This window comes from Phytophthora ramorum, assembly GCF_020800215.1.
Source record: "Phytophthora ramorum isolate Pr-102 chromosome Unknown Phyram_PR-102_s0003, whole genome shotgun sequence".
Taxonomy (NCBI): Eukaryota; Oomycota; class Peronosporomycetes; order Peronosporales; family Peronosporaceae; genus Phytophthora; species Phytophthora ramorum.
The window spans coordinates 4,688,011-4,700,874 of NW_027150649.1; the positions used below are offsets into that span (position 1 = coordinate 4,688,011).

The window sequence follows — 12,864 nt, forward strand, 5'->3', positions numbered from 1 at the left end:
TCATTTTTGCATGGGCTGACTCGTTGAATAGATCATCCAGGTTAGGAACAAAACAAACTCGAAGATGCAGTGGGAAGCATATTATCGATCTCAGGCTTTGAGATGAAAGAAAGAAGCAGGACTCGCAGGAGTTCTACTCGAGTTTCTCGAGCTCGCGGATGCGGTCCAACATCTCGCGCTTGGAAGTCTCTTGCACTTCGCCGCCGAGGATATACTCGTCCAGCATCGAGTAGACCTAGACCGACAGACATAAAGGTACCAGTCAGCTTCTTGGGTGGGTAAGACAGGTAGTTGCAGGACCGATGCAGACCTTGTTGAAGTTGAAGACGATGTCGAGCTCGCAGACGTTGGCGAACTGCTGGTCCAGCAGCTCCACAAATAAGTGGATGGTCTCGAGTCCCAGCAGCTCGTTGGCCGCGAGGTCCACACCCAGGATGAAGAAGAGTCCGGCGTAGCGACGGTAGATGAGTTTGTAGTTGCGGAACTCGATGAAGTTGGTGTGCTTGGCGTCGCGCGCCACCACGAGGCGGTGGATCTCGGCCTCCAGGCGTGCCTTCTCCTGGTCCTCGGGCGGCGGCACGTACCACTTGGACAGCCGCGTCTTACCCTGACGGTTCTGCAGTAGGAAGAAGCGGATCTGCCCACGCGACAATGAGTCTACATTAGCGCTATCAAGCCTCATGGAGCTCGAGACAGCAAAAACACAGCACTCTTTACCATATTGCTTGGCTCCGGTGAACTTGCACAATGTGAACGAAGAGGCGGGTCAATCTTGAACGGGCGCAATCTCGAGGAGTTTCAGTTTTGCAACAGAATACGAAGCGATATGTTATACTGGGACTCCGTTGGCCGAACACCTTTTATTTCAGCGACCGGAAGCCCCCCCCCCCCACACACACAGGTTTAACTGGTGAATGTCGCCTGAGTCCATAGTCCATCGATGCGTACTAAACTTAAATGTACATGTACATGTATTGTGCATTTCAGTTAATTTGGCTAAACAGTCCAAAAAAATATGGGTCAATCAGAGGGGTAGGTTGCAGTTGTGGTAGACCACACTATTTATTTGTATACTCTCAGTACCCCAAACATATCATTATGTCCAATAGATTTCAAGTACAGACGGAATTTTGACCAATAGTTGGAGTAGGGCTAGGTAAGCCTTCAATAGGACATACATAATGTACTCTCATTTCCGACACCATATGTTTTGCATTTTTTACGTTCAAAATTATCTGTTGGAGGGTCTACAGTTGGATTGAAGCCACCTTCATCATCAAATCAACTACATCTTCGTCTTCGTCAGTTCCGCAGCGTTCTTCGTCCTCCTCTAGGCCACGGAGAGAAACAGTGAGCCCAGTCTTTTGCCAGCAGTGCGCAATTGTTGTTGCTGGCGTCGTGTTCCACAGCTCCTGGCTCTCATTCATTGTCTGGAGCTGGTCGATTTTGTAAACAGAGCGTCCATCGATAATTTCGCGGCGTCAAACCGCTCAATCGCTCTGTCAATCTGCAGCGACCGAAATCTGGCCTTGAAAAACGCAATAATACCCGCATCTAGGGGTTGTAGGTAGGCTGTGGTGTTGGGCGGCAGGTTACATTTGTCAGCGTAACGTTCCCCGTCCCATGCGAAGAAACATTATCAACCAGGAAGAGAATATTCCGCCCCGCCGCTCGCATCTCCTTGTTGAGGTCGAGCAGCCATCGCTGATACACGCCCGAGTTCATCCACGCCTTGTTTGTCTTCCTATAGAGGAAGCCATGCTCTTCCCCGGTCTTCTTGTCAAAGCATCGTGGCTTGACAGCTCGCCCGATGAAGAGCGCAGACAACGTGTCCGTGCCGTCGACATTGGTTATAAGGGCCAACGTGATCCGTGTCTTATCTTCCTTGACGCCACGAGTCCGGGCCGAGCACATGCTGCGTGATGGTGCCGCTTTGTAGTTTAGGCCCGTCTCGTCCATATTGTACGTGTCCTTGGGCTCATACAGGTCCGTCAGCTCTTGCAGCGCAGCTCGTCCTTCACACACTATATCGCGCTCAGCGAAACCGGCCTCCCCATACCTCGCACGAAAGCGCAATTTGTGCCTCTTCATGAAAACTGAGAGCCATCCTACCGATAAGCCCACGTTTAGCGCGGGGCCACCAACTTTGTACCGCAGCTTTTGTGCCTTTCTAGTTAGAACCTTACGATTACCCCCCCCCCCCCCCCCCCCCTTCTCCTCCGCCTTCTCCACCCACTCAGCCAGCTTTGATTCGAGAGCAGAAGCAGTTACCTTGAGTGGCTTTCGCCTCTTGCCCTTGCCGTACCCCTCTTTCATTACGGCGCTGTGATTCTTGAGGATGTCCGACACAGTGTTGCGAGCCGGTGCCTTCTGCAGACGAAACGTTTGCTGCGTCCACTCTGCCAGCTGTGTCTGCGTTAATCCAGGGCCTTCTAAGCTCTTCTTATGAGGTCGCGCTTGTTGTCGATGCTCATCCACTTGCCCGTGCTTCCGCGTGTCAAGAGCGAGTCTTGTTTCAAAACTCCCGCGCGCGCGAAAATACCTATTTAATATGATATCTCCTTGCTCAGGATTTACACTAGTTTTAAAAACTAATTTTATTAAAAGAACAAAATTACAAGGGCTCTTTGTTTTGCACGGTGTCGGAAGTCAGAGTACATTCTGTATTGGGTCCAAGTGGTATATAGAATGTCTATGCCCTGCCAAACATCAAGTGATAGATGTATCACTGGCATCTAAGTTATTCAGTATATTGCAACGAGATGGCAACCTGTATTTTGTAGCCATGCTTAGCATGTAAAGCTAAGCATAGATAGCCTTCGAGACCGTTGCAGTTCACCAGAAACGGCGGTTAACCTTGAGAAACAACAGCATCTCTAGTCGAATCGGGTGAATCCCGTGACGGTGAAGCGACAGCACATGGCGCGTCTTGTTGAAAAGCCGCTCGACTGCATTCGACGTCGCTGAAATAAACCGCACTCCATCGTAAGCGTGACATTCTCGTCGCTCTGGAGATTCTTCGACGCCGACTTGAAGACACGCAAGTCATCATGCACGGTCCGTAGCTTGTTGTCCTCGTGGCGCGTGGGCATCAGCTCAGCCAGCTCATCATCCCACGTATCGACAAAGTCCTTAATGGCAAAAAAATCGCTTTACCATTTTGTAGGTTTAGTCCCAGCGCGTGATTTGGCGCAGTACAGGTCTCAAAGAAGTGCTTTTTCTGAGGGGGGGGGGGGGGTATAAATTTCGTGAATACTACAATAAGATCACCAGAGCCAGTCAAAATACAGTATAACTTACCGACGTTTCACCGAATGGTTGAGGGACCGCGGATAGTATTTGCGTGCACAAAGGAGGCTTTCCACGTGCAGACAGTTTCTGCATGTTTTGGCGGGTGCATCGAGTGCAGTGGACAGCAGTCGCGTAGGCCCGCTCTGTGACAACATCGATTTCTCTAGTTGATCGTTTGTCAGACTATAAAATCTGTCATGGGGGAGACGAAGTTCGTGCAGTCAAACCTACCTGCTTGGAAAAAACAACTAACGTGCGTTCGAGTGGTATAGTTGAGAGCGCTGTGACGCATTGAAATTGATGACAATTAGGTGAATACGTGTTGGCAAACTTGTCGGAGCCTGGTTCACTGGATAGCTACCTACAGTCCTAAAATTTACATGCAGAATAAAATTACGCTGACCTTTCTCCTACGCCGAAGAGGGTTAATGGTCTACAATTTATGCCGTGCTAGCGACTTGCTCTTCGCCGTCCTCCTCCACGTTACTGTCATCTTCGCTATCGCTCGTTCCTTCATTTCCCGCAGCCGTCGCACAGCGTGACACATCGAGGCCAGCTTTTCTTGAGTCGACGATCGATTGGACCTGCTCGTGACACTCGAACAACATTTTGGTTTTGTTCTTGAACACAACCAACCACTTGTATCTGCCTCCACTTCCAGAGTATCCTTCGACACTACCGACAATCTCCATATCCACCAGCATCTCATTGACTTCGATGAGGAACTCCTTTGTAATCTTCCATCCATGCGGGTAATGTGGCTTCCGAAGCAGTTATCGTTCCAGGTCCGGCACCGAGAACGTTCTTGACTTGGGTGCGTCGACAAACAACGCACCTGGAATTCTTCTTTGGCCGCCGTTCAGCTTTGTCGTTGGGATGTATTGTCTCGCTATCGATATGTCGAACTTGTTCAGTATCGACATCGTCGCTATGATGTGTGAACACGCTCACCCGGTCGACCAGTACCTTTTGCAATCGCAACAGAAGAGTGCTCGGATTTCTTTAATCTTCATTTAAAAAAGCAATAGTGAGATAAGCAAAATAGTGAGAATGCTTTTCAGAAAGTTTCCTTGTCCAGTTTGATCACAGGTGCAACATCGAATTGGAATTGCTGTATTCACTCACTATGATCAAGGAATTCAACTTCGTGGAGTCTCAGATACTGAAGATTAATATCCTCAACGGTATCGTACTCGTCAAGAATCCCCTGCTTAGAATTCATGTACCTATAAACGTAGGAATCTTGTCAGCGTTTCAAATATTCATTCCATAGGCTTTCAACTCAAATACGCACCTCTCCACCTTTTCGCGAGTGACTTTACACGCAGGACCTGCAGCTGTGTCCATGCATGCGGTGGAGTTGAAGAACATTGAACGAACGACCTTCTTCCGGCTAATGAACTTGTACTTCTTGTAGAGCCCCACCGACTGGATGTGACGCGCTGCGTTGTGGACAATTTTACTGGGTAGTGGACCTGTAGCATAGCATGTCAACGGACGTATTACAATTGTCGACACGATACCTCCACTGTAATGGCCAAACGGGGTCTTGGGGGGATCAACACTTGTGATAGCAAATACGCCCGGAATTGAATTGTTGAGAACAACACCGGTTTTGGCCCGCTTACATGTCACTCCACAGATTTTAATCGCTCCATTGTGAGCCTCCAAAGGGATTTGAGAGGGAAGAACGCCAGGTGCGCCGCTCGTGGTGTACCAGTTCGTCCAAGTAACTGCCAAGTACACCTTTGCAAACCAGTCCGCATAATCATCTTGGCCATCGTCCCGCCACCTTTGTAAGCACAGATGAGGGATTGCTGCGAACTGCTTCTGCGATCTAGCGCTGTGCATTTGCTTGATGTTCACCTATACGTTATCGCGATAGTATGCTTCCGACAGCTCTCAAGGCTGTAACAGAGCTCACCTCTCGCGGCATTTGCGGGACAAATGTGGGTAACAATTCAGCAGCGTGATATGAAGCCACTCCTCCGTATATGCATTGTCAGTACACGAGGCGTGATCAAGGCTCCTAAATGCAACTGTTAGATCCACAGAGAGAAAACTGCTAGCGCAGCTCACCACCGTTTTGAGAAGCTGCGTGTACGCATACGTGTGCTCGGTTCTTACGTCCATGATATAATGACTTTCTGTACGTTTTCTCTAACGAGAAGTACGACGCGTAAGTGCCAAACGCCACCAATACCCACCCTCCTGCGAACACCAAAATACATATGATAGTTTAGTCGTTATCCTTTGTGCAAGTTGGCAGAATACGTACCATAATGAAGCTTGTATGTATCGTCTGCTGAAGCAAACACGCCGTCAGAGTTATGTCCGTGCATAGCGTAGAGAACGTAGCGAAATAAATGGCGTGTAGTCATCACGAGCCCGTACGATTCTTTGGCAATGCCGTCTTCTTTAAATGAGTGCCGGAAGCAATGCAAGACCAGTGTACAATTATGAAACTCAGCGCTCTTCGCGGAGAAAACTGGCTCATCCGTCTCCGAAACAAAACCACCAGCTCCGAAAAACGCTTCAGAAGTTTTGCATTCTCTGATGCCCGCCCACTCATTTAAATCTGTAAAACTGCCAATCTTGGTCTGCTTGGCAAACACGCTCACCAACGTCGCTTTTCGACTCTTAATCTGGCTCAATTTGGGTAAAAGAGCTAGAAGATCATCTCGACTTGCATATTGCCGAGTTAGAGTGCACAAAACTTTCTTTGATCCTGCATTGTTCATAACAACAATGTCCACTTCTGGCTTCAAGACGGGATGAATTCCCTTCCGCTTACGAGATGTGTGAGCATTTGAGTGATCTCCACGTGCTTCAAGAGCATAAACACCAGTTTCATTGGCGTCTGTGTTAAATGGGAGAAGCGTCCACAAGTACGATGGTCGACACAACGGTACACCTTTGCCTGAAATCGGATTTCGGTGTTGTAGAAGTACACGTAGTTGTGTTCGTCATACAACTGCATACGAGTTTGTGCATTTCGAAGAGTCTCGCGGGTAGAGATCCTTTCAAAACGCTCCCTCGTCGCCGGGGATGGCACTGCCAACAGCACATCTGGTGGCATTTCTAAAACCAAGCAAGACGACGGTTAGGCGACCAATATGTTTCGTGTTACCAAATAATGTTTCATACCAGGAAGCTGAGAAGAGTCGGTGTGAGGACCACGGACTCCAATTGAAAAGTGAACATGTTAAGTCTACAACATGCTCGCCCTGGACCAGAGACGCATTTTACCTCATATGGTTCAGGTGAGTGGCGACTTGAACAGCCATCAAATATGCCTCACTGTAAGTTACGAGCTGAGCAACGACACTCTTCAATGTGCAATGTGAAAACCCTGCATGCACGCTATCGAACATCCGATTCAGGTAAAGTGCACTCGTCAAGCCACCGTTTTTGCCACACAAAAAATGCGGGCACTCGGTTTCCTCCAACATGCACTCAAAAACAAGCCCGGTCCTGGTTGAAGTTGCGTAATTTACGCATCAGGGCCTGGATCATGCCCAATTAGGATTCATAGGCGGCCATGAACACGTGATCAGCAAGATTGAGGCGGTGCGATGCGCAACCGATGAGAGGAATCGCTAAAAGGTCCGCTAGCTTGGTGTTAACTGCACAGTTGTCGCCAACGAGATAGATGACATCGGCGATGTCACGGTCGTAAAATGGGAGGATCCCCTCGAGAAACTTGACATGGCTAGCTGACGAGTGGTCGGTGACGTCATCGTCAATTAGAGGTGCAAAAGCGAGGAGCACCTTGTCAGGACTCGAAAACCGCGAAAACTGCGATATAGTGCTCCGATTGATAGGGCTGCCCGTCGGATATGATACCAACTTTAGCAGAGAGTGCCAAACCGATATCAATCTTGACCTGCCGCACGACCAATCTGGCGTACTTGAGAAATGTTTCCGTCAAAATGTGCTCCGAGTTCGTGTATTTTGATACAATAGGGCGAAAATGGAAGACTGTAGGAAGTCAGACTTTTGATTGATGAATATGACGAGCGTGGTAGTATTGGTGCCGCTGGACATCATGGTCGCCACAAAATCCGGGTGTCGCTTGAGGATGTAGTCAAACAGGTTGTGGTAGCCAGTTCTAGGGGCTTGATTTCGAACGACCGAGCACTGACAGCGAAAGAATGCAGTTGGCTCACCTTGAGCATCCTGGACGACATTAAAAACGTAGTTGCAGACTTGGCGCGTGCTGAACGGGTTATTTGTTGCCATCGTGACCCGAAAACGAGGTTTAGAGCTGTAAAGCGCCAACTTTAGTTTGTTAGATAGTTCACTATAGAGAGACCTTCACAACCAGTGCTTTCATGGGGTCTGGAAATGCAGTTGCAGCACAGAAATGCAACAAATAATTACCTGGAAAAGCGCCTTTTGTATCGGTAAAAATACATTATAAAAAGTGAAACTGTAAGTTATTTCGTTTTTTCGGTCCGCGTGAAATAAATTATTCCGTACTAATATTTCCGTATATTTGTAGTACAATCTATTATTCGGAGGGCCTGGCCACCACCAGCATTCTTCGCAGCATCGTGAGAACCGTAAGGGTCAACCCTGCAAACCAGCCACTGTCTGACAAGACCTTGGAGCTCTATGCCAAGTTCAAGCATACCATCCAGCTGAAGGCGAAGAGGGCAGACGACGCGCTAGTGAGGAGCGAAAACCTTGGTTTCTTCCACTGGGTTCCGCAGTTGCTGTACCAGTTAACACACTCTTTCAAAATAATCTTGTTGCATTATAGGCCGTCCTCCGCGACAACTCGAACTTGATTTCGGGAACAGAGCAAAGCAATTTGCTACTGGTATTGTTTAAATATGCAGTAAGCTCTGTCCTTCACTTGTTGTGTCTTCCGTGCCTTTACTCACTGCCACTTCGTTACGGTGTCCACGTCGCGTCACTCCCTAGCTAGAGGGCGGTGTTCGGTGGTTGCAACTACTGCTGTCCTAAAATGCACCTACCCTAAGCTATGCACGAATGACGAACAATAGCGCGGTCCTTGGTCGCGCAAGCCGTAAAGAGATTCACATCCTGAGATCTCCCATTTGCTTAGTGCAGGACGCCGGAGGCTCCGAGTACTGGGGGCTCCTAATACCCTCTCTTTAGCTGCCAGACACTGTTCGAGATGCATATGCCGACAACTACGTGGGGCTGCAGATACCCGCCTCTCTAACACTCAGGGGATCCTCCGATCGAACTTGGTAGCTGCTTTCACTTGACTCTTGGACACTCTACTGGTAAATGTTGCTAATGTTGTATTTGTCTGCCGTTAACACACCAGACTGGCACGTCGACTTCGTCTGATTCGGACACTTGCTCGTTTCGCTGCATTTCTTATACTGACTGCCGCTATCCTATTCATGCACTTCGCCCTTGGGTCAGCCGTCGCCGTCCTGATCCAGCAACGGCGACTCCATGCCGGAAGATCGCATGCTTGTTGTGGCTTCAACTTGACCCGTTCTATAGATATAGAAAAGGCTGCTCGTTCAGGGTCCGCTGTCTCTTGCGATCCTCTGCCGTTCTTGATGCTCTGCTCTGCCGCTGCCTGGTCCTCCGCCTGCTTGTTCGTATGCCCGGGGGAGGAGACATTCCAAAGAGATTTCATTCTCATACTATGCCTTTTTGAAATTGCAGTTGTTTACTAGCGCTAAGCTGCTCGAGTAGCAGTATGCAAGTAGGTATTAATACATGTATAATAACAACTTTGAGGTGGCTTCACCTGACACCAAATGTACACCAAATCTCAATTTCAGCCAATCGCTTTCTGCCAGCAAGTGCTTCCCAAGTCACTTGCGCCCAGTATCCGATCCAAAGGATCGTCAGTCCGGAAGTCGAAGGGGAAAAAGCTCAAGTGACCATGGTGCGTCTTCTAGCGCTGTCTGTATCTGCGTCTGTAGCGTTCTCCCAGCGCTGCGCGCACCCTCATTCGACAGCTATGTGCCTCCTCTTTCCACTCATCTAACTCTCGTGTGTCTTCTCGCAGCCGCTCCGTCTGGACATCAAACGCAAGCTCAGCTCGCGCTCCGAGCGCGTCAAGAGCGTGGACCTGCACCCCACGGAGCCGTGGGTGCTCTCGGCGCTCTACTCGGGCAGCCTCATGATCTGGAACTACGCCACGCAGTCGCTGGTCAAGACGCTGGAGGTGTCGTCCCTCCCCGTGCGCAACGCCAAGTTCGTGGCGCGTAAGCAGTGGATCGTGGCCAGTTCGGACGACATGCAGGTGCGCGTGTTCAACTACAACACGATGGAGAAGGTCACGAGTTTCGAGGCCCACAGCGACTACATCCGCCACATTGAGGTGCACCCGACGCTGCCCTGCTTCCTCACATGCGCGGACGACATGACGATCAAGCTCTGGGACTGGGACAAGAACTTCACGTGCACGCAGGTGTTCGAGGGCCACGGCCACTACGTCATGATGGTCAAGTTCAACCCCAAGGACGCGCACTCTTTTGCCAGCGCCTGTCTGGACAGGACGGTGCGTGTCTGGGGGCTCGGCTCGAGCCACGCGCACTTTTCCCTGGAAGGCCACGAGCGCGGCGTCAACTGTGTGGGCTACTACCCAGGCGGAGACAAACCCTACTTGCTCTCGGGCAGTGACGACCGCACTGTGAAGGTCTGGGACTACCAGACGAAAGCCATTGTCCACACGCTGGACGGACACGGCAACAACCTCACGTCCGTCCTGTACCACCCGAGACTGCCGCTGATCATCTCGGCCTGTGAAGACGGCGCCGTGCGCATGTGGCACTCGACCACGTACCGCGCCGAGACGACGCTCAACTACGGCATGGAACGCAGTTGGTCGCTCGCGGCGCTGTCCTCCGCCAACACGCTGGCGATTGGGTACGACGAAGGCACCATTGTGCTCCGGTTGGGACACGACACCCCCGTCGTGAGCATGGACGCTGGTGGCAGCGGGAAACTCATCTGGACGACCAACAACGACGTCCATACGGCCGGTGTCAAGGGCGTGGTGGCCGAGATGGCGCTGCAGGACGGCGAAAAGCTGCCGCTCGTCTCGAGGGACCTCGGAAGCTGCGAAGTGTACCCTCAGAAGGTGCAGCACAACAGCAACGGCCGCTATGTGGTGGTCTGCGGCGACGGCGAGTACATCATCTACACGGCGCAGCAGCTGCGTAACAAGGCTTTCGGTGCCGCGCTGGACTTCTGCTGGTCGCCGACGGGCACGGGCGACTACGTCGTGCGTGAGAGCATCTCGAAGCTCACGCTGTTCCGTAACTTCAAGGAAGTCAAGAGCGAGAAGCCGCGCGTGCTGTCCGCCGAGGGTCTCTTCGGAGGCGCCGGTGCTATCGGTGTCAAGGGCAACGATGCGATTGCTATGTTCGACTGGGAGGAGATGCGTCTGATCCGCAAGATTGACGTGGCCGTCAAGAACGTTTTCTGGTCCGAGAACGGCAGCCTTGTTGTTCTGGCGTGCGAGTCCAGCTTCTTCGTGTTGCGCTACAACAAGGAGTTGGTGGCGCAGGCCTTTGCTGCAGGTACGAACTCGCCTGAGGAAGGCGTGGATGGAGCCTTTGACCTACTGCATGAAATCTCGGAGAAAGTGAGCACGGGTACTTGGGTCGGAGACTGCTTCCTGTACACCAACGCTGGTGGCAGACTCAACTACTACGTGGGCGGAGAAGTCATGACGCTCGCCCACCTGGAGCAGAAGATGTACTTGCTCGGCTATCTGCCTCGCGAGAACCTGGTGTTCCTCATGGACAAGATGAAGAACGTGGTGAGCTACACGGTGTCGCTGGTTATGCTCGAATACCAAACTGCTGTGGTTCGTCGTGACTTTGAGAGTGCGAATGCCATTCTGCCAAAGATTCCGGCAGATCAGATGGACTACGTGGCCCGGTTCCTCGAGTCCCAGGGCTTTAAGGAAGAGGCTCTTGCTCTGAGCACCGACCCTGACCAGAAGTTCGACCTCGCTGTGCAGCTTGCCAAGCTGGATGTGGCGCGTGACATTATGCTGCAGGAGATCGACAAGGGTGACAAGGGCAAGGACATGGACATTGAGACTCAGCACAAGTGGAAGCAGCTGGGTGATCTTGCCCTTAACGACTGCCAACTTGCTCTGGCTGAGGACTGTGCGCTTCGTGCCGATGACTTCAGTCTGTTGCTCATCCTGTACACTAGTCGTGGAGACAAGGATGGCCTTGTGCGTCTCGCTGGACTTGCTCGCGAGAAACGCCGCTACAACATTGCGTTCATCTGCTGGCTCTTGCTGGGCAAGACCACCGAGTGCGTTGAGATGCTGAAGGAGACGAAGCGCTTCCCCGAGGCCGCGTTCTTTGCGCGTAGTTATTGCCCGTCCAAGATGCAGCTGGTCATGGACAAGTGGCGTGAAGATTTGGCCGCAGTTAGCTCCCGTGCTGCCAAGGCATTGGCCGACCCCACGCGCAACGCCGAGCTCTTTGAGAACCTGGAGCCGTCCATGCAGGCTGAGGCCATGCTTCTCGCGCAGAACGGTGGTGAAGAAACTAGCGCTCCTGCTTCGTCTTACTTCGCGAAGAAGGAGTTACTGGAGAGTGAGAACATTCTCGAATTGATTCTGAGCGGTGGCGCTGCTGCAGTCTTTAGTGAAGCTGTGCCCAGTGAGGCTTTCCACGATAGTGTGGCTTCGAATGCAGAAGTCGAGGCCCAGGCGCAAGCCCTGGCACTAGCACAAGCTGAGGCACAGGCTGCTGCAGAGGCTGAAGCGTACGCTCAGGAGCAAGCTGCCGCGCAAGCACAAGCGGAAGCAGAGGCTGCTGCGGCTGCCCAGTTAGCATATGAACGTGCACAAGCTCAAGCCGCTGCAGAAGCCCATGCCGCTGCGGAGACACAAGCGGCAGCTGAGGCTCAAGCACGAACGCAGGAAGAAGCCAGGCAGCGCGCCGAGGCTGAAGCTCATGCCCGTATCGTGGAGGAGGAAGCTGCACGCGTGCAAGCCGAACACGAGGCGGCTGTCGCCGCTGCAGCAGCTGCGCAAGCCCAGGCTGAAGCAGAGAACGAGCTTCAGCGGCAGCAGCAGGCTGCAGTTATGAGCAGCAGTATTGGCAGCGGCGATAATGGCTTCGGCTTTGCCTCCTCGGGCTCCAATGAGTTCGGTTTCAGCAGTCAGGATGCGTTCTCTTCGTCGCAGAATTCTGGCTTTGGTGCGACAACTACAACTACGACCACGACAACGACCACGACTAGCACGACTGGCGACCTGTTGGACTTCGAGCTGGATAATGCCGACATTCAGTTTGAGGACGACGACGATGCTGACTGGGGCGAGATGTAGCTTCGGCTCTCAAGGCCTTCAGTTTCGGCCTTAGACTCGGAGTTGATGCTGCCTCAGTGTTGGTGTCGTCCATTAAAATCTATCGGTAGTTCTTCTGCAGTTGCATTCGCTTTGGTTCGTGTAGTATGGTGCTCATGAAGCCGTCGGCCTTCACATCAAGCTCATCCCGGCATCGCCTGCTTGCAGATCACTCACTCATCAACAACCTTCTTCTGCCATGAAAGATGGCACGCGCTTCAGTCCATATTCAGACGACAAAGAAAGTCAAGATC

The 12,864-nt window shown here is 51.6% G+C and overlaps 2 protein-coding genes across 2 annotated transcripts; one reads left to right on the plus strand and one right to left on the minus strand.

Annotated features, from left to right (window-relative positions):
* Nucleotides 1-133: 133 nt before the first annotated feature.
* On the minus strand, nucleotides 134-720 carry KRP23_4508 (AP-2 complex subunit sigma; the record flags this gene model as incomplete). Its single annotated transcript, XM_067889472.1, has 3 exons — nucleotides 134-235; nucleotides 311-637; nucleotides 718-720. The coding sequence occupies 3 exons, from the start codon at nucleotides 718-720 to the stop codon at nucleotides 134-136; spliced, it is 432 nt and encodes a 143-aa protein (XP_067748629.1).
* An 8,449-nt stretch (nucleotides 721-9,169) lies between these two features.
* KRP23_4509 (Coatomer subunit beta'-2) lies at nucleotides 9,170-12,592 on the plus strand (the record flags this gene model as incomplete). The annotated part of the gene is made up of 2 exons (XM_067889473.1): nucleotides 9,170-9,172; nucleotides 9,296-12,592. The coding sequence occupies 2 exons, from the start codon at nucleotides 9,170-9,172 to the stop codon at nucleotides 12,590-12,592; spliced, it is 3,300 nt and encodes a 1,099-aa protein (XP_067748630.1).
* Nucleotides 12,593-12,864: the final 272 nt, after the last annotated feature.